Genomic DNA, 27,569 nt, shown 5'->3' with positions numbered 1-27,569 from the left:
TTTCTACATTTTCCCATGAACTTAGTTTCCTTTTTTTGACTATTTATGACATACTTTTACTCATAACTGAGTTGCTTACTACCATTTATTTCACTTCTATCTTCTCATCTCAGGTTTACCAGTTTGCGTGAGATTCTATATTATGCTGTATGGTAAGTCTCCCATATATAGAGCATTGAATGACTTTTCCTGTGGCTTTCCAATATTTTAAGCCTTAACAGTCTTTTTTCCTTCAACTCTTTCCTCCCTTTGGTCTTCGTTCTGGCAGATATAGTTTTATGCCTTTCTACACATTGACATCTACTGCTGTTTGGCGAGTAGATCTCTCTCCACTTGTATTATAAATACAAGGGCCCTTTTTTTTTCCAACCTCCGATAAGCTATAAATAAAAGACAAGTTCATAGAAAACAATTATTTTAATACCAAAAGTTTTGTACACTTATGGTTACTTTTCAGCATAATCACCAAAAAGATTGAGATATTGATCATACCTGTGGACAAACTTTGCAATACCCTCTTCAAAAAATGTTGCTGCCAATGATTGCAAATGAGCATTGACGTTCTTTTCAACATCTTCATTGGTTTTAAAATGCTGCCCTCGTACCCATGTCTTCAGGTAGCACTCTTCTTCGTTTGTTTTGAATGACAAAAATTTGCATTTCACTTCCGGAATTGTGTTGATCCATGACAACACTCGTCTACACACTGCTCGCACAACCCAATCGCTCCTTGAACAATTTCAGCGGATAATTTTTGATCGTCACCATATAGTCCTGCCTGACCTGGCACCCAGTGACTTTCACCTTTTCCCTTAACTGAAGATGTGGCTAGGAAGGCAGAACTTTCAAACCAATCAAGGTCTTCAAAACAACGTCAATGCTCATTTGCAATCATTGGTGGCAACATTTTTTGAAGAGGGTATTACAAAGCTTGTCCACAGGTACGATAAATGTCTCAATGTTTTTGGTAATTATGTTGAAAAGTAACCATAAGTGTACAATACTTTTGGTAGTAAAATAATTGTTTTCTATGAAATTGTCTTTTATTTATAGCCTATCAAAGGCTGGAAAAAAAAAAATTGGCCCTCATATTTTAGTTGGCTAATTTCTGTGTATTACAGAAAGTTGTTGTTGGGTCAGCTGTAAGGAGCATATGAGTCTCGCACTGCAGAATTGGCCTTCAAAGTTACTTGGTTCCACTGGTTGTGATTACTTACATAACAGGAAACAAAGAGCTGCCCTAATAGGAGTGGCTGAAACAATAAAATCGGAGTGGGGGAACTATTAACTATGGTATTTGCCAAGGCTTGATACTTGGACCACTGATCTTCTTAGTGTATATTAATGATTTATAAACATCAGTAAATAACAAGACAAATATAATCATTTTTGCTTATGATACAAGTAACTTGGTCAAGGGCATCAAATGCTCAGTGCAGATTATAACTGAACCAATAACAAGACAAGTATACAGATGAAGAATCGTAATGGAAACTATTCTTTGCATCAATCTGACATTCATCAGGAGAATAAAAAATTGCTGTGTTTCTGTTCTACGTAATTTATTTGTACAAAAAAAATTCAGAAGGTATTATGAAACCACAGAAATGTGCAGCTCATTGTATTACCACAAATACTGTTATTGTGAAAGATGATGATCTTTGACAAACTGGCAACACAAGTTATGTGCAGATAATTAAAAATAAAATTTCTGTGCATTTGAAACAGTGAGGTAACAGATATGGTAAGTATTTCATGAATACCACATTGACTAGTAGTCAAGTTGGACAACAAACAGCAGATGTCATAAATGAAAAAGGTAACTCAAATCAAACAGAAGTCCAAAAATAAACAATTTACACAGAGAATAAAGTCATTGTGTGGGACAAAAAGGAGACTGTAACTACCATCTTGGAACAGCTCTGATGTTGGCATTGTAATGCATTACAAAGAACACTGCAAAATATTGAAGCAAGTAGTCCAGAAATCAAAGCAGCCTTATTATAAGAAAAAAAAAATTACATCAGGGTTAGCAAAATAAACACCGTATGGGATATAGTGAAGACAGAGATAGGTGGGGCCAAAAAGGAAGAGGAACAGATACCGCTAAAAATAAATGAGACACTGGTAACAAGTGCATTTAGTGTTGCAAGATTAAATTAGATTAATGCTAGTTCCATGGATCATGAATACAATATTTCGTAATGATGTGGAACGAGTCAAATTTTCCAATACATGACATAATTAAGTTAATATAACAACTTTTTTAAATTTTTTTTAATTTTTTTCCTTTTTTTATTATAATTTTTTGTTTGGTTTTTTCTTTTTTTCTTAATTTATATCTAAAAATTCCACTATGGAGTAGAAGGAGTAGTCATTCAGAAATTCTTTTAATTTCTTCTTAAATACTTGTTGGTTATCTGTCAGACTTTTGATACTATTTGGTAAGTGACCAAAGACATTAGTGGCAGTATAATTCACCCTTTATGTGCCAAAGTAAGATTTAATCTTGAATAGTGAAGATCATCCTTTCTCCTAGTATTGTAGTTATGCAGACTACTATTACTTTTGAATTGGGTTTGGTTGTTAATAACAAATTTCATAAGAGAGTATATATACTGAGAAGCTACTGAGAATATCCCTAGATCCTTAAATAAATGTCTGCAGGATGATCTTGGATGGACTCCAGCTACTATTCTGATACACGCTATTGTGCAATAAATACTTTATTCCTCAGTGATGAATTACCCCAAAATGTGATGCCATATGCAAGCAAAGAGTGAAAATAGGTGTAGTAAGCTAATTTACTAAAATGTTTATCACCAAAATTTGCAGTGACCCTTATTGCATAAGTAGCTGAACTCAAACGTTTCAGCACATCATCAATGTGTTTTTTCCAATTTAATTTCTCATCAATGGACACACCTAAAAAGTTGAATATTCTACCTTAGCTATATGCTTCTGATTAAGGTCTATATTTATTAATGGTGTCATACCATTTACTGTACAGAACTGTATGTACTGTGTCTTACCAAAATTCAATGAGAGTCCATTTACAAGGAATCACTTATTACTGTTCTGAAAGACATTATTGACAATTTTATCTTCTTGTTTGTCAGGTGTGATTACTATACTTGTATCATCAGCAAAGAGAACTAACTTTGCCTCTTCATTAATATAGAATGGCAAGTCATTAATATATATTAAGAACAACAAAGGACCCAAGCCTGACCCTTTGGAGCCCCATTCTTGATAGTTCCCCAGTTTGAGGAATGTGCTGATCTTTGCATATTATGAGAACTGCTTATTTCAACTTTCTGCACTCTTCCAGTTAGGTATGAATTAAACCATTTGTGCACTGTCCCACTCATGCCACAATACTTGAGCTTGTCTAGCAGAATTTCAAGATTTACACAATTAAAAGCCTTTGAGAGATCACAAAAAATACCAATGGGTAGTGTTTGGTTATTCAGATCATTCAAAATTTGATTGGTGAAAGCATATATGGCATTTTCTGTTGAAAAAACTTTCTGGAAACCAAACTGACATTTTTTTAGTACTTCATTTTTACAGATATGTGAAGCTACTCTTGAATACATTACTTTCTCATAAATTTTGGATAAAGCTGTTAGAAGGGAGATTGGACGGTAATTGTTGACATCAGATCTATCCCCTTTTTTATGCAAAGGTATAACAATAGCATATTTCAGTCTATCAGGGAAAATGCCCTGTTCCAGAGAGCTATTACACAGGTGGCTGAGAATCTTACTTATCTGTTGAGAACAAACTTTTAGTATTTTGCTGGAAGTGCCATCAATTCCATGTGAGTTTTTGCTTTTAAGCAAGTTTATTATTTTCCTAATTTCAGAGGTAGAAGTGGGTGAGATTTCAATTGTATCAAATTGCATAGGTACAGCCTCTTCAATTAACTGCCTAGCATTTTCTAATGAACACCTGGATCCTACTATATCCACAACATTTAGAAAATGATTATTAAAAATATTTTCAACTTCTGCTTTATTTCTGTTACTGACAGTTTGGGGTTATCGGGTTGAGTGAACATTGCAATGGAGTATCTGAGACTAGTCTTTAAAAATAACTTCATAAAATGGAAATGACACTCACGTCTCCGAAAGAACTAGCATCAATCTTAAAATTCCTACAATTTAAGTATTCTAGTGGGTATCATAACAAATCAATGAAGTTAATCAAAGAGTACTCATGCAAGTTGATCTCTAACTTTAATTATCTATGTAATCAATCTCTTATCAGTGGAACATTTTTATACTGGCTAAAATATGGTGAAGTTAAGCCTCTTTACAAGATGGAGGATAAAGAGATACCATCAAACTATCAACCAATTTCACTTTTGCCAGTTCCTCAAAAATATTTGAAAAGGTTGTGTTCAAGCCTCTCCTTAAGCATCTGTCTGCAAATAACATATTGTCCAAGTCACAGTTTGAGTTTCTTAAGGGTTCTGATATAGGGAAAGCTATTTACACTTCAGTGAGAATGTACTAATTCTTCAGATAATAAATTAGAGGCTACTGGCATTTTCTGTGACCTGTCAAAAACATTTGGCTGTATGAACCACAGTATTCTCTTAAGCATATTAGAATATTATTATAGTGTCACCGACAATGCTGCAAAATGGTTCGAGTCTTATCTATCTAATAGGAAACAAAGGGTGTTGCTGTGGAATACCTGTGCAGTAAGCAGTCAGTCTTCATCTGATTGGGAAGTGTTTCTCAAGGTTCCCTCTTGGTTACATTGCTTTTTCTTGTGTACATTAATGACCTCTCATCTGTTACGTAGCCAGATGCTAAGTTTGTTTTGTTTGCAGAAGATACAAACATTGCAATAAGTAGCAACTCAAGTACCAATTTAGGAACAGCTGGTAATCAAATTTTCACTGACATTAATAAATGGTTTAAAGCTAATTCACTGTCACTAAACTCTGAAAAAAACCACTAAAAGGCAGTTCAGATCCTGTAAGAGATTTCCTTCCAGCATGTGTATATCATACGAAGACATGCAGGTCGAAGAGGTTGACAGTGTTATATTTCTGGGATCACAACATGATAATAAATTCAGTTGGGAAGGGCATACCACAGAATTGCTAAAGCACCCAAACAAGTCTGTATTTGCAGTGAGAATGATGTCAGATGTAGGAAATATAAATAAAAAAAAACTTGCATACTTTGCTTACTTTTATTCTATTTATGTCACACGGGATCGTATTCTGGGGTAACTCATCAAACAGTCAAAAGTTTTTAGCATGCAGAAGGGTGTAATAAGAATCATTTGTGGCGCAAATTGAACAACATCATGTAGACACTTGTTCCAGGAACTTTGTATTCTAACCACTGCTTCTCAGTACATTTATTCCGTAATGAAATTTGTTGCAAGTAATACATCTCTATCTCCAACCAATAGCTCAACACATAGTATCAATACTAAGACTATGAACAATCTACAGTACATGAAGAGCTAAAATCAGTTACCTTGGTCCAAAAAGAGGTCCAGTATTCAGGAGCACACATTTTCAATAAATTGCCAGCAACCATTAAAAACTTGGTTTCAGATACAGCACAGTTTAAACATAGTTTGAAAGACTTTTTTGTAGGTAACTCCTTCTACCCTATAGATGAATATCTTAACAGGAACTGTTAGACCAGCTTAAGTAAAAATGTCCATTAGAGTTTGGTTGTAACAACACTCGGACACAACAGTCAAGATTAGGTATTTTGTGTATGCTAATTGGACAGTGTATCAATCCTGTAAATATTAGCAGTTCCAGTTTACTGTAATGTATTCACCTATTTTAACAATCTCCTGACAAATGATCAGGGTAATAATATTATATTCAAATGTTTTATGTCATTCTGTCTCACATGTTCCACATCGACAAGTATCGTCTCACTTTTGGGTCTATGGAACGAAAGCTGAATCTAATCTTATCTAATCTCATCTCATCAACTCAAAGGTTGGTTTGAAGACTTCAGGGCTTTACTTGGAATTGTCCTATCATAGGTGATACACCTTTGCCTTCATCTGAACATACAATGACTTACAAAATCAGTTATTAGGGATCTACAGTTTAATGTTGACTCCGATCCACAGTAAAAGTTGGCATTTTTCACATTAACAAACATTGCCAGAGGTGAATACATGCCCAAGACTTTTTAAATTATGACATCTGCCATTTGCTGTCAGACTTCAGTCCCAAGTCATGTGGTATCCATCGAATATTTACCATAGCTATTACCCCACTATTTCAAATGCAAAGCCATTTTTTTTTAAATTTCTGTTTATCTGTGCATAACTTGTATTGCCAGTTTATCAAAGATCATCATCCGTCGCAGTATCAGCATTTTATATGTTTGTAAGGCACTTGGTTTTGATGAAGAAGAATTTTTCTGTTCATGTAAATACGCTTTGTCCTCAAAAAGTTATCAGTTTACTGATGAATTTGTCAAATGTATACTAATATATGAACTGAAGCTGAATGCCACAACTTTAGGGTCAGTTGCGGCTTTTCTATTTATTATGTTAGACAATATTATGGAAAGGAAAGTTGCTACTCACCATATAGCAGAGATACTGAGTTGCAAATAGGCAGAACAAAAAGACTGTCACACATAAAGCTTTCGGCCAGTAAGGCCTTCATCAAAAATAGACGACAGACACACATACGCACACTCACACAAATGCAGCTCTCACACGTGACTGCAGTCTCAGACAACTGAAATCACACTGAGCAGCAGCACCGGTGCATGATGGGAAAGGTGACTGGGTGGGGGTAAGGAGAAGGCTGGGGTGGGGAGGAGGAAGGATAGTATGGTAGGACTGGCAGACAGTGAAGTGCTGCAGGTTAGACAGAGAGCAGGGGAGAGGGGGGGGGGGGGGAGCAGTGGAAAAGGAGAGAAATAAAAAGACTGGGTGTGATGGTGGAATGATGGCTGTGTAGTGCTCGAATGGGACTATGGAAGAGGCTGAATGGGTGAGGATAGTGACTAAGAAAGGTTGAGGCCAGGAGGGTTATGGGAATGTAGGATATATTGCCGGGAAAGTTCCCCCCTGTGCAATTTGGAAAAGTTGGTGTTGGTAGGAAGGATCCCAATGCTCAGGCTGTGAAGCAGTCATTGAAAAGAAGAACATTGTGTTGGGTGGCATGCTCAGCAATGGGGTGGTCCACTTGTTTCTTGGACACATTTTTTTGGTGGCCATTCATGCAGAAAGACAGCTTGCTGATTGTCATGCCCACATAAAATGCAGCACAGTGGTTGCAGCTTAGCTTGTAGATCACATACCTGGTTTCACAGGTAGCCCTGCCATTGATGGGATACGTGATGTTTATGACTGGACTGGAGTAAGTGGTGGTAGGAGGATGTATAGAACAGGTCTTGCATTTAAATCTATTACAAGGGTGTGAGCCATGAGGTAAAGGGTTGGGAGCAGGGGTTTTGTAAGGATGGATAAGTATATTGTGTAGGTTTGCTGGACAGCGGAATACCACTGTGTGAGGGGTGGCTAGGATAGTGCAACAAGGGGGAATGCTCCTCTGTGGCCAGACAGTGTGACTTTGGGAGGTGGTGGAAGATTGGAACGATAAGGCATGGGATATTAGTTTTTGTACAAGTTTGGGAGTATAATTATGGACTGTGAAGACTTCAGTCTACCCTCAGTTTATTTCAAGAGGGACTACTCATCACTGCAGATGTGACAACCATGGGTGGCTAGGTTGTATGGAAGTGACTTCTTGGTATGGAATGGGTAGCAGTTTCTTTCCTTTTCCGCTAAACTCCCTTCCCTTCCCCTCCCTGCCCCAGCCTCCTCCTTACCCCCACCCAGTCATCACTCCCATAATGCACTGGTGTTGCTGCTTGCAGTGTGATTTCAATTGCCTGTGAATGTAGTCATATGTGTGATTTGCGGTGCGTGTGCTTGCGTGTGTGTGTTTTTGTGTCCATCATCTATTTTTGATGAAGACCTTACTGGCCAAAAGTTTTTTGTGTTACAGTCCGTTTGTTGTGCCTATCTGTGACTCAGCATCTCCACTATATGGTGAGTAGCAACTGTTCTTTTCATAATACTGTTACGTTCCATCCTGCGTTTTCCATTATTATGAAAGACACAAATTTTGGGCATTTGAAAACATAAGCTGAGCATGACAAGTGCCTCTAACACATAACCAATATCCGTACTTAATGCTAATTACATTATTAATAAAATCTGCTGAAATAATTATTGTAGCTACATCTCTATATTAACTGAGACATGTTCAGTATCCATATTCTAAATGTGATTCATGGAGCACCATGTGAAATAATGAATAAATGAATTCTGTTTGCTCTCTTTCCCAAATTTGATTTCAACATTATCTTTTTCCTTCTTCACAGTACTAAAAAAGTAATTGTGGCTGATATTGACATTCAACTCAAAGTAGAAAAAAAAGGAGAAATGTAATGTTAATAGTGTTTTGTGAATTTATGTGACAAGATACAGAAGGACATAAACATTCTTAATACTTCTCAGGTAGAACACAAGAGATAAAAGAAATAATTCAGGTAGTGAAGGAAGACCAAAATTTAATAGTTATGGGTTACTGGAATTCGACAGTAGGAAAAGGGAGAGAAGGAAATGTTGTAGGTGAATATGGATTGGGGCTAAGAAATGAAAGAGGAAGCCACCTGGTAGAATTTTGCACAGAGCATAACTTAATCATAGCTAACACTTGGTTCAAGAATCATGAAAGAAGATTGTATACAGGGAAGAACCCTGGAGATACTAAAAGGTATCAGATACATTACATGATGGTAAGACAGAGATTTAGGAACCAGGTTTTAAATTATAAGACATTTCCAGGGGCAGATGTGGACTCTGACCACAATCTATTGGTTATGAACTGTAGATTAAAACTAAAGAAACTGCAGAAAGGTGGGAATTTAAGGAGATGGGTCCTGGATAAACAGACTAAACCAGAGGTTGTACAGAGTTTCAGGGAGAGCATAATGGAACTATTGACAGGAATGGGGGAAGGAAATACAGTAGAAGAAGAATGGGTAGCTTTGAGGAAAGAAATAGTGAAGGCGGCAGAGGATCAAGTAGGTAAAAAGATGAGGGCTAGTAGAAATCCTTGGGTAACAGAAGAGATACTGAATTTAATTGATGAAAGGAGAAAATACAAAAATGCAGTAAGTGAAGGAATACAAACGTCTTAAAAATTAGATCGACAGGAGGTGCAAAATGGCTAAGCAGGGATGGCTAGAGGACAAATGGATGTAGAGGCTTATCTCACAAGAGGTAAGATAGATACTGCCTACAGGAAAATTAGAGAGACCTTTGGAGAAAAGAGAACCACTTGCATGAATATCAAGAGCTCACATGGAAACCCAGTACTAAGCAAAGAATGGAAAGTAGAAAGGTAGAAGGAGTATATAGAGGATCTATACAGGACAATGTTCTTGAGGACAATATTATGGAAATGGAAGAGGAGGTAGATGAAGATGAAAAGGGAGATATGATACTGCATGAAGAGTTTGACAGAGCACTGAAAGACCTAAGTTGAAACAAGACCCGGGAGTAGACAACATTGCATTAGAACTACTGACAGCCTTGGGAGAGCCAGTCCTGACAAAACTCTACCATCTGGTGAGCAAGATGTATGAGACAGGCGAAATTCCCTCAGACTTAAAGAAGAATATAGTAATTCCAATCCCAAAGAAAGCAGGTATTGACAGATGTGAAAATTACCGAACTATCAGTTTAATAAGTCACAGCTGCAAAATACTAACGCAAATTCTTTACAGACAAATGGAAAAACTGGTAGAAACCGACCTCGGGGAAAATCAGTTTGGATTCCTTAGAAATGTTGGAACATGTGAGGCAATACTGACCCTACGACTTATCTTGGAAGAAAGATTAAGGTTAAGGCAAACCTGTGTTTCTAGCATTTGTAGACTTAGAGAAAGCTTTCAACAATGTTGACTGGAATGCTCTCTTTCAAATTGTGAAGGTGGCAGGGGTAAAATACAGGGAGCGAAAGGCTATTTACAATTTGTACAGAAAGCAGATGGCAGTTATAAGAGTCGAGGGACATGAAAGGGAAGCAGTAGTTAGGAAGGGAGTGAGGCAGGGTTGTAGCCTCTCCCCGATGTTATTCACTCTGTGTATTGAGCAAGCAGTAAAGGAAACAAAAGAAAAGTTCGGAGTAGGTATTAAAATCCATGGAGAAGAAATAAAAATTGTGAGTTTTGCCGATGACATTGTAATTCTGTCAGAGACAGCAAAGGACTTGGAAGAGCAGTTGAACAGAATGGACAGTGTCTTGAAAGGAGGGTATAAGATGAACATCAACAAAAGCAAATCGAGGATAATGGAATGTAGTTGAATTAAATCAGGTCATGCTAAGGGAATTAGTTTAGGAAACGAGACACTTAAAGTTGTAAAGGAGTTTTGCTATTTGGAGAGCAAATCAAATGATGATTGTCAAAGTAGAGAGGATATAAAATGTAGACTGGTAATGGCAAGGAAATCGTTTCTGACGAAGAGAAATTTGTTAACATCGAGTATTGATTTAAGTGTCAGGAAGTCGTTTCTGAAAGTATTTGTATGGAGTGTAGCCATGTATGGAAGTGAAACATGGATGATAAATAGTTTAGACAAGAAGAGAATAGAAGCTTTCGAAGTGTGGTGCTACAGAAGAATGCTGAAGATTAAATGGGTAGATCACATAACTAATGAGGAAGTATTGAATAGAATTGGGGAGAAGGGGAGTTTATGGCACAACTTGACTAGAAGAAGGGATCGGTTGGTAGGACATGTTCTGAGGCATCAAGGGATCACCAATTTGGTACTGGAGGGCAGCGTGGAGGGTAAAAATCATAGAGGGAGACCAAGAGATGAATACAATAAGCAGATTCAGAAGGATGTAGGCTGCAGTAGGTACTGGGAGATGAAGGAGTTTGCGCAGGATAGAGTAGCATGGAGAGCTGCATCAAACCAGTCTCAGGACTGAAGACCGCAACAACAACAACATTGTCATTCAACTCAAAGTAGAAAAAAAAGGAAAATGTAATGTTAATAGTGTTTTGTGAATTTATGTGACAAGATATAGAAGGACAGAAACATTCTTAATACTTCACAGTTAGAACACATTACCACTCCACAAGATCCTGCATTTGTATCTGTGTCTGCCACACCAGTGAAAGATATCATTTCACAAATTGACACAGATTCATTAGTTGTGTTCATGTATTTTTGATGCTCCTTGTATTCTTCAGCTGATGCAAACATCTGTGGTACCCAGTGACGTATGGTATTTGAACTGGAAATTAAATCAGACTATTACAAATCTGGAAACTGAATGACAGGCTGAGTTGACTGGCGTGTATTATACTAAGATAAAAAAGTTTATGTATAATGTAAATTACATTTTTTGTGTCTTTTGGGATTTCATTTTATAAAAAGATAATACAGCTCACTTTTGCAGTCAATTCATAGTTTAACGATTACTTTTTTGTGATTATGATTTAGTTATTGTCAACTGAAACTCATGAAACAATCCATTGTTGCTCTGTTGTTGCTTGATGGTGAACATAAAAAGATTATCATTGTTTAACAACTAATCATCTGTACTGTTATGTGAATAGCCACGTTAATGAAGCACCAGCAACTGCATTTATTTAAATATTAATTGTGTGTTTTAACCATAATCTTGTTGTGCAATGCTCATTGCCAACACACCCTGTGGTTTTTTTCACCTTCTCTGCTCCTCTCATATCTCCACTCCCTGCACCTGGCAGCATTGCCCTGCCACCATCTAGTCCCTGTACGCACCAGCATGCATATTCCACCAGACAGTGCTCTAACGTCTTTACCACCATGTGTACCACGCTATTGTTTCTCCCTTTCCCACCCCATTTGCATTGTTGCTTTCATTCAATGTGACAGTATCATTCTGGCTGGAGCGGCCTAAGAGCAGTCATGTGAGGGGTGCTTGCTTGTGTGACTGTATGTGTGTGTTTTATTTTCTGAGGGATGCATTGGTCAAAAGTTCAATGTGTAACAATCTTTTCATTGTGCCTGTCTGCAAATCAGTGTGTCACCTTTATGGTGAATACCAGTCCATCTTTTTTATAATATTGTTGATAAATAAAACTGGTTGTTTAAATTTATTTAGACTTCATTATAAAAACTGCAGTGATGCATATTTGCATAGTTTGTCATAAATGGTAATACTGGAAATCATATGCTTCATGATAGCCAACATGGTGTTGTAGTTCATGTAACAACAACCAAGAATGGTTCTGCAAATGAAACAAGTGTTTTCTCTGACACTCTAAATGTCATCTTGTTAAACAATTGACAATACAGGAAGGAATATGAAAAAGATAGATTGCTACTCACCATACAGAGGAGATGTGGAGCTGCAGATGAGCACAACAAAAACACTATTATACATTTGAGCTTTCAGCCAAAATGCATTGTTGTAAGGTAGAAAACACATAAATGACCACTGTCTCTGGCCACTGAGGCTGGACTGTGCACAGCAATTGCGCCTCATAGGAAAACAGTCTGTGAGCTGAGTAGGAAGTTGGGTAGGGAGGAGGAGGGATATTAGGGTAGGGGTGAGGGAAGCTGTAATGCTGCTTAGGGAAGCATGTAGGGATATGGTGGGGCAGGGTATGACTGCTAGGGGCATTCGTGAGATTTGAGGGGCTAGGAGGGAGGTAGGGGTGGGGAGAGTGGGAATGGAAAAGGATACAGTGACTTATCTCTGCAGTCACAGACATTCTCATTGTCTGGTCACAAAGGAACGCTCCCCTCATTACTCAGTACCTACCAGTACTGGAACAACTGAATCGCATTCTACATCCTCCTCACCTCTCCCACAGTGGTATTCTGCAGTTCCCTGGGCCTACAGAATATTATTGTCCATTCCTACTTCACTCTTACTCCCAAACCCTTTCCTCATGGCTCATATCCCTGTAATAGACTTAGATGCTAAACCTGTCCCGTATATCCTCCACTACCCACGTACTCCAGTCCTGTCACAGGCATCTCCTATTCTATCAGAGACAGAGCTACCTTTGAAAGCAGATACGTGATATACAAGCTAAGATGCAACCACTGTGCTACTTTCTACACGGGCACAACAACTAACAAGCTGTCTTCCATCATGTATGGCCAATGCTTAACTGTGACCAAAAGACAAGTGGACCACCCAATAGCTGTACAAGCTGCCCCTCATTATGTGCTCCACTTCAGTGACTGTGTCACAGCCTGTACCATCTGGATCCTTCCTACCAACAACAGCTTTTCTGAATTGTGTAGGTGGGAACTCTCCCTACAACACATCCTTCAATCCCGAAACCCCTTGACCTTGATCTTTGCTAGTCCCTGAATTCCACCTACCTATCCCCTTCCCTGCTCCCATTTCAACACTACACACACATTTATCCCACCAACACACCTACAAGTAATTTTCCCTTCTCTAATACTTTCCTTTTATGCTCCCCCTCTCCCCCACCCTTCCCACCTCAAACCTGCCAACTGCATCCTGTCCTCGTCACATCCCTAAACACTCCCCCAAGCAGCAGTACACTTTCCCCCACCTCTTGCCTGCTACCTCTCCCCCTCATCCTCCTCCTTACCCCTACCACCCAAAGACTGTTTTCCCATCAGGCACAGTTGCTGTATAATGCAGTCTAGTCTCAGCAGCCAAAGGCATTAGTCATGTGTTTGTGAGTTGTTCTGGTGTAAATCTGCATGTTTTCTGCATTACAGGCCTTTTGGCTGAAAGCTCAAATGTATAGCAGTCTTTGGTTGTGCCTGTCTCCAACTCAACATGACCTCTAAACAGTGAATAGCAATCTATCCCTTTCATAATAAACATCATATTTTGTTCTGTTTCTTTTGACAAATTGAAACTGCATAGAGCTGTTTTGTCTTATCAATTCAGTTTACATCAGTTGCTTTTGTCCTCTTTTTATCTTCTGTTACTTAATATCACCAATTTTGTTGCATGCTACAAAGAGATACTTGTTGATCTGCTCCATTCAGTTCAAAGCTGGTAAACCATAACCATGTAGCGGTGCTGAAAGTGGTCATATGACAATTAATGTAGTATGCTTGAACAAGGGAAGTACACCAGCTCAAATATTTATAATGGAATAAAAATTATTTCAAAATCTAGAGATATGTCTGTTCCTTCACATAGTTAGATCATTTATCTGTAAAACTCTAAAGATGCACAAGTTACTGAAGAGACAGTACCATACCATCTACTTGCAGGCAATTATGGCTAGCAGATTTACAATGGTCATAAATGAGATACTGTTTGGCAAAAAGTGAAGTATCAATTTAAAACAAAATGTGTTAACATCTGCAATAATTACAGAGTCATATTCCCAAAACAAAAGTTGCTGTGTTTTTATGTGTTCACCATCATAGTGCAAATGTGAAGTTTCAACGAATTGATTAAAACACAGCAGAAGGGAACAGTATACATACTTGACAAGGGCAACATGTGGATGTGCTAATTCAGTTTTGTTGTATACACAATGCAGAAGTGCTTTACAAAAAGCCAAAGTGGTCACATTATCCAGATCTTTGCTGTAAGCTGTTCTATATCAGTGTATTTTTAATATTTTCATTGACACTTCACATTTGCACGCCGTTAATGAATATAGGAAGAATGAGCAACTTTAATTTTAGAAAATATGACTCTGATAGTACTGAATGTGTTAACATGTAGTGTTTCAAGCAGATGCTTTTCTCAAAGGCTTACATAATTGCAATGCAAATGGTCCGATTTTGACAGAGAACCCTTAGTAGTCAATGAAACCATGCACTGCTTTTGAGAGGACCCTAAAGACCATCCCCTTGTCATGTGCACTGATCTCCAACCATTTGTGGGTGCTATCTGTAAGCCCACAAGGATGAGTGCCATAAATGACACAGACACTCTGAGTATATTGTACAATACATAACCAATTTCTGGCATAGCTTATCACCTCTCGCACCTTGGCACTGTTTCCATGTACATTGGTTATGAGGAATTTTCACAGGCACAACATCACTAGCAGAAACTGCAAGATCTGCTTAATGATCCCCCAATGGACCTTTGCATCGAATCCAAGCTCATAGCATGTGTGACTCATCTAGTTTTCTGATGCATCATAGAACAGAACACACCCCCTTGTCCCTCAGCATTTCTGCTGCCTTATCTTTGAGCAATATCACAACCTTGTTCATCCTGGAATGCAACTGTCCACATGCCTAATCACTGAGTGATTTGTTTGGGTGAACATCAGAAAGACTGTAAGTGAGGATAAGAGCATGTATTCCCTGTCAACAAAGCAAAACCTAATGACACACCCAGCATGTTCTTGACCACTTTGAAATACCAAAGCATCAACTCAAGAATATACACATCAGCCTCATAAGCCCACCGCCTCTCTCAGCTGGCTACTCCATTATATCCTTTTGGTCATTGGCCATGTGACACAATGGGAGGAAACAACCCCCCTTCAAGACATCACAGCCAAAAACTGTTGCAAAGGGCCTATACTCCATATGGTGAGAGAAGAGCTCTGACAGTTGACACAGCCTTGGCACATGCACATTGCGTATCCATGATGGCCAATCAGATCATGAGCTTTTGTTTACATTACCGTGGCAATGCCCCAGTGTTGCTGTAGTGCTGGGTGACCGCTGCTTTTAGTCAGTTGTTCCATGTACTATGTTCAGGTTTGTGTGTATACGTGTGCATTCCGCTACTTCTGTGAGTTTCTTGCCATGTGTATAAGTGGAAAAGTGTGTACAAGTGCGTATTGGCTGGAAAATTGCTGCCTGTAGTGCAGAGAAAAGGGCTTTTGGGAAAGGAGCTACGCTGAAATGCTAAGAGTGCAAATTTATATACAGATTGCATGTTTACTTTGAAAGGGAAAGGGACAATGGTTAGCCTTTGATATCAGTGAGCAAAGTGGTTGACAGAGTGGCAAAAGTATTGAACATCTCTACAGCGACAGTGAAGAGAGTCACAAATGATAAAGGGGCTGCCAATTCAGCTGCAAGACCTGTTACTGTAATGCCTGGAAAGTTAAGGAATAGATCGTGCCCTGTGAATGAAACAGACAACTTTGACAAAAGTGCTATCAGGCAACAAATATATGTTTACTACAACAGGAAGAAGGAGTATCTGATATTTAAAAAGTTAATGGCATCACTATCGGACAGTGATTTGTTCACAGGCAGAACAACAAGTCTCTCCACTGTTTTGAAGAAATTGGCTTCCGTGGGAAAAAGTTCTCAGGATGAAAGGTATTAATGGAATGCGGAGACATTGTAGCATGGAGATGTCATTTCCTGCCCAAGTTGCTAGCAGTGAATCTGGAAAATGTAAAGTGGACTGATGAAACATGGGTCAATGTGCACCATACACATTCAGTCACATGGACAGATGACATGTGCCACGGAACTATGAGTGTGCCAAATGGTAAAGGAGGGGGAATATTATTGTTCGTGCTTGCTCTATGAACAGTTTTGTGCCCAATATTTCAGTAAAAAATACTGTCGACTACAACGATGAGATGAATGCAGGTACATTCCAAAACTGGTTCATTGCTCGTTTGCTACCAAGCGTTAGTTCTGGCAGTGTTTTTGTAATCGACAATGTGCCTTACCATTCTGTGCATTTAAATAAGGCACCTATGGGTGCTGCAAGGAGAGGTGAAATAGTCAGCTTGTTGAAAGATAATAAAATAGGTTCTCAACAGAATTGCAGAAAGTGGAATTTCTGGAGTTAGTGAAACAATACAAGCCACAGAAGATGCATTGTGTGATTGATACATTAGTGGAGAACCACAGTCCAAAGTTATACATCTTCCACTGTACCACTGCCATTACAAAGCAATTGAATTCATCTCGGCTCAAATAAAAGCAGATGATGTAGAATGAAACAAAACCTTTTTGTTGCGAGACACAGATAGGCTGCTAAATAAGGCTGTCACATGCATAACAACAGAAAATTGGAAGAATGTCTTGAACCATGTATGGAAAGAAATTACAATATCAAACATAGAAGAATGTGTAAGAGAGGAATCTGCTCATAATATTGTAATTTCTTTATCAAATGATGAGGATAGCAGCAGTGGAGATATCAAAGACTATGTGGCCATGATGAGAGATGACCAATCAGATGACAATGATCTTGGGGTTCCCGTGCTCCCACACAAAAAATAGAAGTAATGTCCTTATTCAATATTTTACACATAACATTTGTGCAATTTGCTCTACCTTGTTAATGTTGAAAAGCTGATTGTGTGTAATTTTTATTTTTGCTTGAACCATAGTCATGGTAATTTTTTAAATGATGTTTCCATCGTTTGATGGTAATAATTTTTATTTTATTGTTATACAATCCAGAGTTTGACCATAGGCCATTTTCAGGTACAGTAACTTATTTATATGTCAAAAGATATCAGACTGGTTTGAAATACAGAGAAATCTGAACCATATAACAATAAAATAAAAATTGTTGCAGTCAAATGGCTGCAACATCATAAAAGAAAATATTTATGTGTGTGTTTGTGTAAGGTGACAAACACCAGTGGCACATGCAAAAAAATATTCCATGAAGGAACACACTGGTCAGCAGAATGCTGTTCGTCAGAAGTGCTGCAATGAATGACATGGCATTATTAGGTTCTGAAGGAGCCAAGTGTTGCCTTGGGCCAAAGGGTGGGCTGGGAAGGCCTGTCACCCCACTTCCCCACCACTGGCTTGCTGCCCGTCCGTGCTGAATGCTGGCAACTACACTGCCAGCTGTTGGAGCTCTTCTCTTGATGTAGGGAGTATAGTGTCACTTGTATTAGATGCCCAATATCTGTCAGAATGGACCAGGGTGGACAGTTTGAGTCAAACTTAGCCTCAAACTTTGCAGCTTATGCAGCATCATTCATTTCAGAAAAATGATTTATCATCCAGAGAGTAATGAGCTCAATGAAAGAAGGCACTGTACCCTCAAGGTAGCCCTAAAGTGCTATGGAGGTCAGTGTACTGACACTCTCCTCTGGATACCTCTAGGTGTGCACACAGTTCACAAATGTGACCTGGATGCCTCACTTGCTGAGCTGCTGTGCTGTGAGACACGGCTCCTCCTGCACAATTTCTCTTTACATTGATCTTCCCCCATCACATCTTCTCTACCTCCGTCATCAACTGAATGAAAAAGTTGGGGGCAACTCCAAATACCTCTCCCTTTACCTCATTCTATGCTGAAAATCTTGCTCGTTAAAAGAGCTTGCATACTACAGATTCATCACACTTCAAGACAAAATGATATGTGCGACCGTTCACTGACTTTATCGTAGCCCCATAAAGTGCTTCATCATGGAACTCACACATTTGATATCTTGCTGGCTGGCAAGCCTGTCACTGTCCCTCTCAACAGACTCAAACCAGATTGGACACCCGGCAATGATCTTGCGGTTACTGATCCCTCACCGCTTACTGAGCTCTTGACTAACACATACCTCTCTTCTTTGGATGCATCTACCCCCTTCAGTGTGTGCCTGGATGTGCAATTTTTCCACCCAGAGGATATTCTGTTGCTGGTGCTATGTAACAGTCGAAGGGAAACAGGCAGGCTCTGAGGTTTCAAGTTACAATGAGAAAACTACTTTTCTGAGACATTTCTACTGTCTACAGGCATTGATATCTTGATCCTCTCTGTTCATTTCAGCGGTGATGGCCATCTCACCATCACTGTCACACTTTCCACCCCAGGCCCTGAGTTTGCCTAGATGCCGCCTGGCTCCAACGTGCGCCCTGCTGTGCCCTCATTCCCACCACCCACCATGCTTTCTTGCATGGACTGCATCATTTTCATTGCTGTACACCTGCATGATTATGAAATATTTGCCTTATGGCGTACATCCAGTACTTGAGACAATCCGCACTGCCTCCCCTAGCTGTCAGCTCACCACTGGGCTCCACACTACTGGGTTGGGGGAGGGGGTGGGGGGGGGGGGGGGGGGGGCGGCAGGGCAGCTCTGTTGGAACAGCAATATCGCTAAACAGTGAGAACTATGAGACATACTCTCTCTAACTTGGCAGCCTGGTTTTGGACATTTGGATATTGTAGTCTGCTGACATATACTGTTGTATGTATTGTGTTTTTCTTAGCAACGTGGTTGTTATATTCCGTCCTATGGTATGATTTACTTCCTGTTATCATTATGTAACAGAGTTCCACAAAGTCCACAATGATGTAAAACTACTGAAACATGTCATAACAGGTGACAAAACATGGGTGTATGGGTATGATGTGATACTAAGGCTCAAATCATATCAGTGGAAGCATTCTGGATTGACAAGACAAAAGAAAGCTCACCAGGTGTGTGCATCGGGAGGTTGTGCATACTGTTTTCTCCAGTTTCAAAAGCATAGTGAATCACGAGTGCCTACCAAAAAGGGAAATGATCAATAAGGAATACTACCTACACAGCCAACACCATCTGTGGGAAGCAATTTAAAATAAATAAATAAACACGCCCAGACTCATGGCAAAACAGTTCATGGCTTTTCCTCCACAATAAGACACTTGCTCATATTTCATTTCTTGTTTACAAATTAATAGCAAAAAAGTACACTGTAATAATGTCCTGGCCTGCATATACACCAGATATGGACCTGTGTGAAGGAAATGAAAATTGATGATACCCTCATATATGGCCTGTGTCTGTCTGAATGTTTATTAGAGCACTATGTAAATATTTGAAGTAAATTGGTCAAGAGCTTTTCAAGAATTTTTCTAACAATATTTCGCTACACTATATAATTTTTCAGCAGATGATGTTCCAGAAGGAATATTCAAGCAACATTTCATCAAAATTTTGAAGCAATCAATGAAGATCTATGGAGATTTAAGATTTTGAACAAAAACATTTAAATTTTTACTTATATCGAATCTAACATTATGAGCATGTATAAAATAGTTTTGTAATTATTTACCTAAGCAGAGCACCATAATTAAGAATCATAATCATAATTGTTCTATTTCGTAGTGGCTTTAACAAAAGTAATTTTGCATCTTTCAAGGCAAATCTTAGTAATGAACAGGCACTCTTTCTGCTCTCATTGGTTGTTAATGGATTAGGTACTGCTTGAACTTCTTCCTTCAACTTCTTAACCTGGAAAAAATAATTTCAAATAATTAGAAACTTGTAACTACATAAATATGAATAACAACTGTTTAAACACAAGTGGTTGATAAGAATATGAAGCAAGAGCTTCCACAAAAGTTTGCTTAAAGATAAAGAGAAAAGAGAGAAGTAGATTCAAAGAAAAGTGTCAGAAATTTACGTTTCCCAAGCATTCTTCCAGCCAAAGAATAAGCAAATAATCACTAACAAGAAGATAAAATCTTTATCCATCTTTATTTGCCATTAACCATTAGCATGGCAAATAAAGATGGATAAAGATATTATCTTTATTTGCCATTAACCATTCATATCCTCCCCCCATGAACCAAGGACCTTGCCGTTGGTGGGGAGGCTTGCGTGCCTCAACGATACGTATAGCCGTACCGTAGGTGCAACCACAACGGAGGGGTATCTGTTGAGAGGCCAGACAAATGTGTGGTTCCTGAAGAGGGGCAGCAGCCTTTTCAGTAATTGCAGGGGCAACAGTCTGAATGATTGACTGATCTGGTCGGTACTGTGAACGGCTGAAAGCAAGGGGAAACTACAGCTGTAATTTTTCCCGAGGGCATGCAGCTTTACTGTATGGTTAAATGATGATGGCGTCCTCTTGGGTAAAATATTCTTGAGGTAAAATAGTCCCCCATTCGGATCTCCGGGTGAGGACTACTCAAAAGGATGTCGTTATCAGGAGAAAGAAAACTGGCATTCTATGGATTGGAGCATGGAATGTCAGATCCCTTAATCGGGCAGGTAGGTTAGAAAATTTAAAAAGGGGAATGGATAGGTTAAAGTTAGATATAATGGGAATTAGTGAAGTTCGGTAGCAGGAGGAACGAGACTTCTGGTCAGGTGAATACAGGGTTATAAACACAAAATCAAATAGTGGTAATGCAGGAGTAGGTTTAATAATGAATAAAAATATAGGAGTGCGGGTAAGCTACTACAAACAGCATAGTTAACGTATTATAGTGGCCAAGATAGACACAAAGCCCATGCCTACTACAGTAGTACAAGTTTATATGCCAACTAGCTCTGCAGATGACGAAGAAATTGGAGAAATGTATGATGAGATAAAAGAAATTATTCAGGTAGTGAAGGGAGACGAAAATTTAATAGTCATGGGTGACTGGAATTCGACAGTAGGAAAAGGGAGAGAAGGAAACATAGTAGGTGAATATGGATTGGGGCTAAGAAATGAAAGAGGAAGCCGTATGGTAGAATTTTGCACAGAGCGTAACTTAATCATAGCTAACACTTGATTCAAGAATCATAAAAGAAGGTTGTATACATGGAAGAATCCTTGAGATACTAAAAGGTATCAGATAGATTATATAATGGTAAGACAGAGATTTAGGAACCAGGTTTTAAATTGTAGGACATTTCCAGTGCCAGATGTGGACTCCGACCACAATCTATTGGTTATGAACTGTAGATTAAAAGTGAAGAAACTGCAGAAAGGTGGGAATTTAAGGAGATGGGACCTGGATAAACTGACTAAATCAGAGGTTGTACAGAGTTTCAGGGACAGCATAAGGGAACAATTGACAGGAATGGGGGAAAGAAATACAGTAGAAGACGAATGGGTAGCTCTGAGGGCTGCAGTAGTGAAGGCAGCAGAGGATCAAGTAGGTAAAAAGACGAGGGCTAGTAGAAATCCTTGGGTAACAGAAGAGATACTGAATTTAATTGATGAAAGGGGAAAATACAAAAATGCAGTAAGTGAAGGAATACAAACGTCTTAAAAATTAGATCGACAGGAGGTGCAAAATGGCTAAGCAGGGATGGCTGGAGGACAAATGTAAGGATGTAGAGGCTTATCTCACTAGGGGTAACATAGATACAGCCTACAGGAAAATTAAAGAGACCTTCGGAGAAAAGAAAGCCACTTGTATGAATATCAAGAGCTCACATGGAAACCCAGTTCAAAGCAAAGAGGGAAAATCAGAAAGGTGGAAGGAGTATATAGAGGGTCTATACAAGGGCGATGTACTTGAGGACAATATTATGGAAATGGAAGAGGATATAGATGAAGATGAAATGGGAGATACGATACTGTGTGAAGAGTTTGACAGAGCACTGAAAGACCTGAGTCGAAACAAGGCCCCAGGAGTAGACAACATCCCATTAGAACTACTGACGGCCTTGAGAGAGCCAGTCCTGACAAAACTCTACCATCTGGTGAGCAAGATGTACGAGACAAGTGAAATACCCTCAGACTTCAAGAAGAATATAATAATTCCAATCCCAAAGAAAACAGGTGTTGACAGATGTGAAAATTACCAAACTATCAGTTTAATAAGCCACAGTTGCAAAATACTAACGCAAATTATTTACAGACGAATGGAAAAACTGGTAGAAGCCGACCTCGGGGAAGATCAGTTTGGATTCCGTAGAAATGTTGGAACATGTGAGGCAATACTGACCTTACAACTTATCTTAGAAGGAAAATTAAGGAAAGGCAAACCTACGTTTCTAGTATTTGTAGACTTGGAGAAAGCTTTTGACAATGTTGACTGGAATACTCTCTTTCAAATTCTAAAGGTAGGCAGGGGTAAAATACAGGGACCGAAAGGCTATTTACAATTTTTACAGAAACCAGATGGCAGTTATAAGAGTCGAGGGACATGAAAGGGAAGCAGTGGTTGGGAAGGGAGTGAGACAGGGTTGTAGCCTCTCCCCGATGTTATTCAATCTGTATATTGAGCAAGCAGTAAAGGAAACAAAAGAAAAATTTGGAGTAGGTATTAAAATCCAGGGAGAAGAAATAGAAACATTGAGGTCCACCGATGACATTGTAATTCTGTCAGAGACAGCAAAGGACTTGGAAGAGCAGTTGAACGGATAGGACAGTGTCTTGAAAGGAGGATATAAGATGAACATCAACAAAAGCAAAACGAGGATAATGGAATGTAGTCGAATTAAATCTGGTGATGCTGAGGGAATTAGATTAGGAAATGAGACACTTAAAGTAGTAAAGGAGTTTTGCTATTTGGGGAGCAAAATAACAGATGATGGTCGAAGTAGAGGGGATATAAAATGTAGACGGGCAATCGGAAGAAAAGTGTTTCTGAAGAAGAGAAATTTGTTAACATCGAGTATAGATTTAAGTGACAGGAAGTCGTTTCTGAAAGTATTTGTATGGAGTGTAGCCATGTATGGAAGTGAAACATGGACAATAAATAGTTTGGACAAGAACAGAATAGAAGCTTTCGAAATGTGGTGCTACAGAAGAATGTTGAAGATTAGGTGGGTAGATCACTTAACTAATGAGGAGGTATTGAATAGGATTGGGGAGAAGAGAAGTTTGTGGCACAACTTGACTAGAAGAAGGGATCGGTTGGTAGGACATGTCCTGAGGCATCAAGGGATCACAAATTTAGCATTGAAGGGCAGGGTGGAGGGTAAAAATTGTAGAGGGAGACCAAGAGATGAATACACTAAGCAGATTCAGAAGGATGTAGGTTGCAGTAGGTACTGGGAGATGAAGGAGCTTGCACAGGATAGATTAGCACGGAGAGCTGCATCAAACCAGTCTCAGGACTGTAGACCACAACAAGAACAAACCATTAACATAACAGAATACACTTTCTGTCTTATACCTAATACTGATATATTCAGTTCTATACATAATTACAGACGTTAACCATACACACTTAAGTTTTAACATATGCTTTGTATATTTTATTACATGCCCAATCTCTGATATTTATATATATATACACAATTACAAGCATTTATATTGAATTACCTACACAACTACAAACACTTAGCCACATATTTTAAATTTTAACATATGTTTACATTTTCTTCATCAAAAAATTCTGTTACATTATGAAATGGATTTTCATGCAGCCAGCTGTACAGTTTTCTCTGAAATAATTTAAGAAGGCATGGATCATGCTGAAGGTGGTAATTTGTTAAAGATTATTAGGGAGCTGACCATTGGTGACTGGGCTGTTTTTACTAGTCTGTGTCTCAGAATATCCATTTTAATTTTTCTTCTGGTGTTGTGTCGGTGTATATCTCCTCTTATATGAAATTCTTTGATATTTGCTTTAATGTACAGTGATGAGACATAGTAGAGATGATACATGCAAATTAAGACAAATCAGTAGTTTGCTATTGCAAAGACCAGTGAGATATGAGGATGGGGAGAGAGGAGAGGGAGAGAACAAATTATTTTTTTATGGTGGATCATCATTATCATCATCATCATCATCATCATCATCATCATTTAAGACTGATTATGCCTTTCAGCGTTCAGTCTGGAGCATAGCCACCCTTATAAAATTCCTCCATGTTCCCCTATTCAGTGCTAACATAGGTGCCTCTTCTGATGTTAAACCTATTACTTCAAAATCATTCTTAACCGAATCCAGGTACCTTCTCCTTGGTCTGCCTCGACTCCTCCTACCCTCTACTGCTGATGGTAGAAACAGCCATAAATTCAAAGGTAAAGAAAAAAGGAGGTTTCACACAGAACACGTTACATGAGCATGGTACTGTCCAGTGATTCACGTATTACAGTCTATAGATCTCCATTGTAAAAGTTTCAAAATTTCTTGAAAGATTTGAATTAGTGTTGTGCTATCTATAAGGCAAAAGTATTTATTTATTCATTTATTTATCCAATAAAATCCTTTATACATAATGTATGACAGCTGTTGGATAATATTTTAGAGTGTAGTAACATAAGAGACTAAGTCTAGTTCATTGCCCATATAATCAGACACAATGTAAAAACAATTGTTTATTAAAGGATTTGACAGAGTTTTAGAGTGTGTTTACTTGAATGGTGCTCTTCATAATTGCTGACAGCTTACTTTATAATACTACACCTGAATAATAAGTATCATTTTAATACAGAGGTGTGCTGGAACACTTTACATGAATACTTTTTCTTAACCTAGTATGTTGCTCAGTGTTTGGGATAAAGACAGTCTCCTTCTTCATCATTCTTTGCTTCACAAGTAGCACAATTTCTGAAGTATAAATGCAGGGAAGAGGAAGAAAATTTAAATCTCTAAAAAAAAGTTTACTTGAAATACTGTTGTTCGCTGTTTTTAATATTCTAATTATTCTCTTTTGCTTCCTGAGTGTTGTTAGGGCATGAGGAGGAATTACTCCACAAGAAAGTCATAATATCTTTATAGCAAATGTATCTGAGAAAAAATATACAGTTTTTACAAAAACAACTAGAGTGGCCAGCACTTTCTCCAAAAATGAACCCTATCAAACATGCCTGGGATGGATTGAAAAGGGCTGTTTATGGACGACGTGACTCATCAACCACTCTGAGGGATCTATGCTGAATCACTATTGAGGAGTGGGACAATCTGCACCAACAGTGCCTTGATGAACTTGTGGATAGTACGTCACGACAAATACAGGTATGCATCAATGCAAGAGGATGTGCTACTGGGTATTAGAAGTGCCAGTGTGTACAGCAATCTAGACCACCACCTCTGAAGGTCTCGCTGTATGGTGGTACAACATGCAATGTGTGGTTTTCATGAGCAATAAAAAGAGCGGAAATGATGATTATGATGATCTCTATTCCAATTTTCTATACAGGTTTTGGAACTCTTGGAACCAAAGTGATGCAAAACATTTTTTGATGTGTGTATTTGTATATGTAACATTTTGTTTGCAAATAGTTTCTGTTATTACTCATAAATAACCTTAAATCACTAAATGGAAAATAAATGCAAGAATTCCAATGTTTATTAAGATACCACTGTGGAATATTTAGTTATTACATCAACATAAAACCATATTTATCATTTCTGCAGAGTATATCCTGCTTTGGCCTTAGCTGCATTGCTCCACAAGAGTACTCCCAAAATTTTTTATAGAGTACCTGCATCTCTTTACTTCATTCCTCTTTCTCAAGTAATGCTTGAAACATGTCAAGAAAACATTACTATTCTCTACAATGGAAACTTCAGATTGGGATATCAACAATATTAGGAAAAAGACAGACTGCAACTCTCCATAAAGATGACACATTGAGTTGCAGACATGCACAACAGAAAGATTGTTACACATTTAGCTTTTGGCCAAAGCCTTCTTCAGAAATGAAAATACACACACACACACACACACACACACACACACACACACACACACACACACTGATAGAAGCAAGCTCATCTTGTGCACGCATGATTGCCATCTCTGGTATTCCTGTCTGAGCTACCAGAGATGGTAGTCATGTGTGCATGAAGGTGCTTGCTTATATGAATGTGTGTGGTGTGTGATGGTGTGTGGTGTGTGTGTGTGTGTATTTTCTTTTCTGAAGAAGGCTTTGGCCAAAAGCTAACTGTGTAACAATCTTTTCATTGTGGCTGTCTGCAACTCAACATATATTCTTTACAGTGAGTAGCAAACTATCCTTTCCCCAATAAATATTGTTGTTGTTACTATTCTTATATGAGTGTTGTCTTCAATACAATTGAAAGAAAACAGCCCTTGGTCACTATTTTTAATTAACGCTTTGGCCAAAAGCTAACTGTGCAACAGTCTTTTTCATTGTGGCTGTCTGCAATTCAACATATATTCTTTACAGTGAGTAACAAACTATCCTTTTCCCAATTCATTAAAAATAGTGACTGAGGGCTGTTTCGTTTCAATTGTAACTGTTCATGATCTCTGAACGTGCAGCCATGTACAATAGTGTTTTTGAAATGCAGATCTGGAAATTACTGACAGATATTTTGGCCAGGGGTGGGTTTAAAACATTTTGAATTTACTATTCTACTTTCATATGAGTAAAAGGCAGCATACATACTGGATATGTCTCTGGTTCCTTTCCAGTGTTGTGTTTGTATACAATTTTAAAAGCTTGCAATGCTTCCTCTGATCGACCTTTTGTCATAAGAAACTTTGGAGCTTCAGGACATAGGTAAATGAGGAATGCTGCTAAAAAGCTTGACAATGCACCCACAGTCACAAACATTCTCCAGGAGTTGTATGTAATGTAGCCATCAAAAAATGTCACAGACCAGGGTAGAGGAATTATGAGCCATGCAACAGCTGTTGAGAAAAAAATATTTACTTTTATTTAAAAAGTATTAAGTGAGATAAAAAGTGAGTTTTTGAACAATCACTGAGCCTCTATATTGTTTGAGGATAATACACATATTTTTCTTGTTATAGAAATTGACTGCCGAAGCACATTGTGAAATTAGAGAAAATACTTCATCTTGAAATAATCTTTTTTGGCCTGGATTTTTTTTTATCATCATTAGCCATAACATGGGCCTTATTGAGAGATTTATGTACAAATACTTACGTAATACAATACATTTCTAAAACATTTATAATATATCAGTTATTTTTCTGTTCCAGTTGTAC

General features: G+C 38.3%; 1 protein-coding gene across 1 annotated transcript in view; it reads right to left on the bottom strand.

Annotated features, from left to right (window-relative positions):
• LOC126272232 (synaptic vesicle glycoprotein 2B-like) overlaps nucleotides 1-27,569 on the bottom strand; it is a 239,420-nt gene that overhangs the window by 66,087 nt on the left and 145,764 nt on the right. The window contains exons 6-8 of the mRNA XM_049974934.1: nucleotides 27,004-27,248; nucleotides 20,023-20,201; nucleotides 11,164-11,329 (exon numbers count right to left, since the gene is read on the bottom strand). Of these exons, the coding sequence (XP_049830891.1) occupies nucleotides 11,164-11,329; nucleotides 20,023-20,201; nucleotides 27,004-27,248 (590 nt within the window). The remainder of the gene's footprint in view (nucleotides 1-11,163; nucleotides 11,330-20,022; nucleotides 20,202-27,003; nucleotides 27,249-27,569) is intronic.

This window comes from Schistocerca gregaria, chromosome 5, assembly GCF_023897955.1.
Source record: "Schistocerca gregaria isolate iqSchGreg1 chromosome 5, iqSchGreg1.2, whole genome shotgun sequence".
In the NCBI taxonomy this organism is placed as follows: domain Eukaryota; kingdom Metazoa; phylum Arthropoda; class Insecta; order Orthoptera; family Acrididae; genus Schistocerca; species Schistocerca gregaria.
The sequence above is the reverse complement of the archived record's forward strand: the minus strand, read 5'-3'. Positions and strand labels throughout refer to the sequence as shown.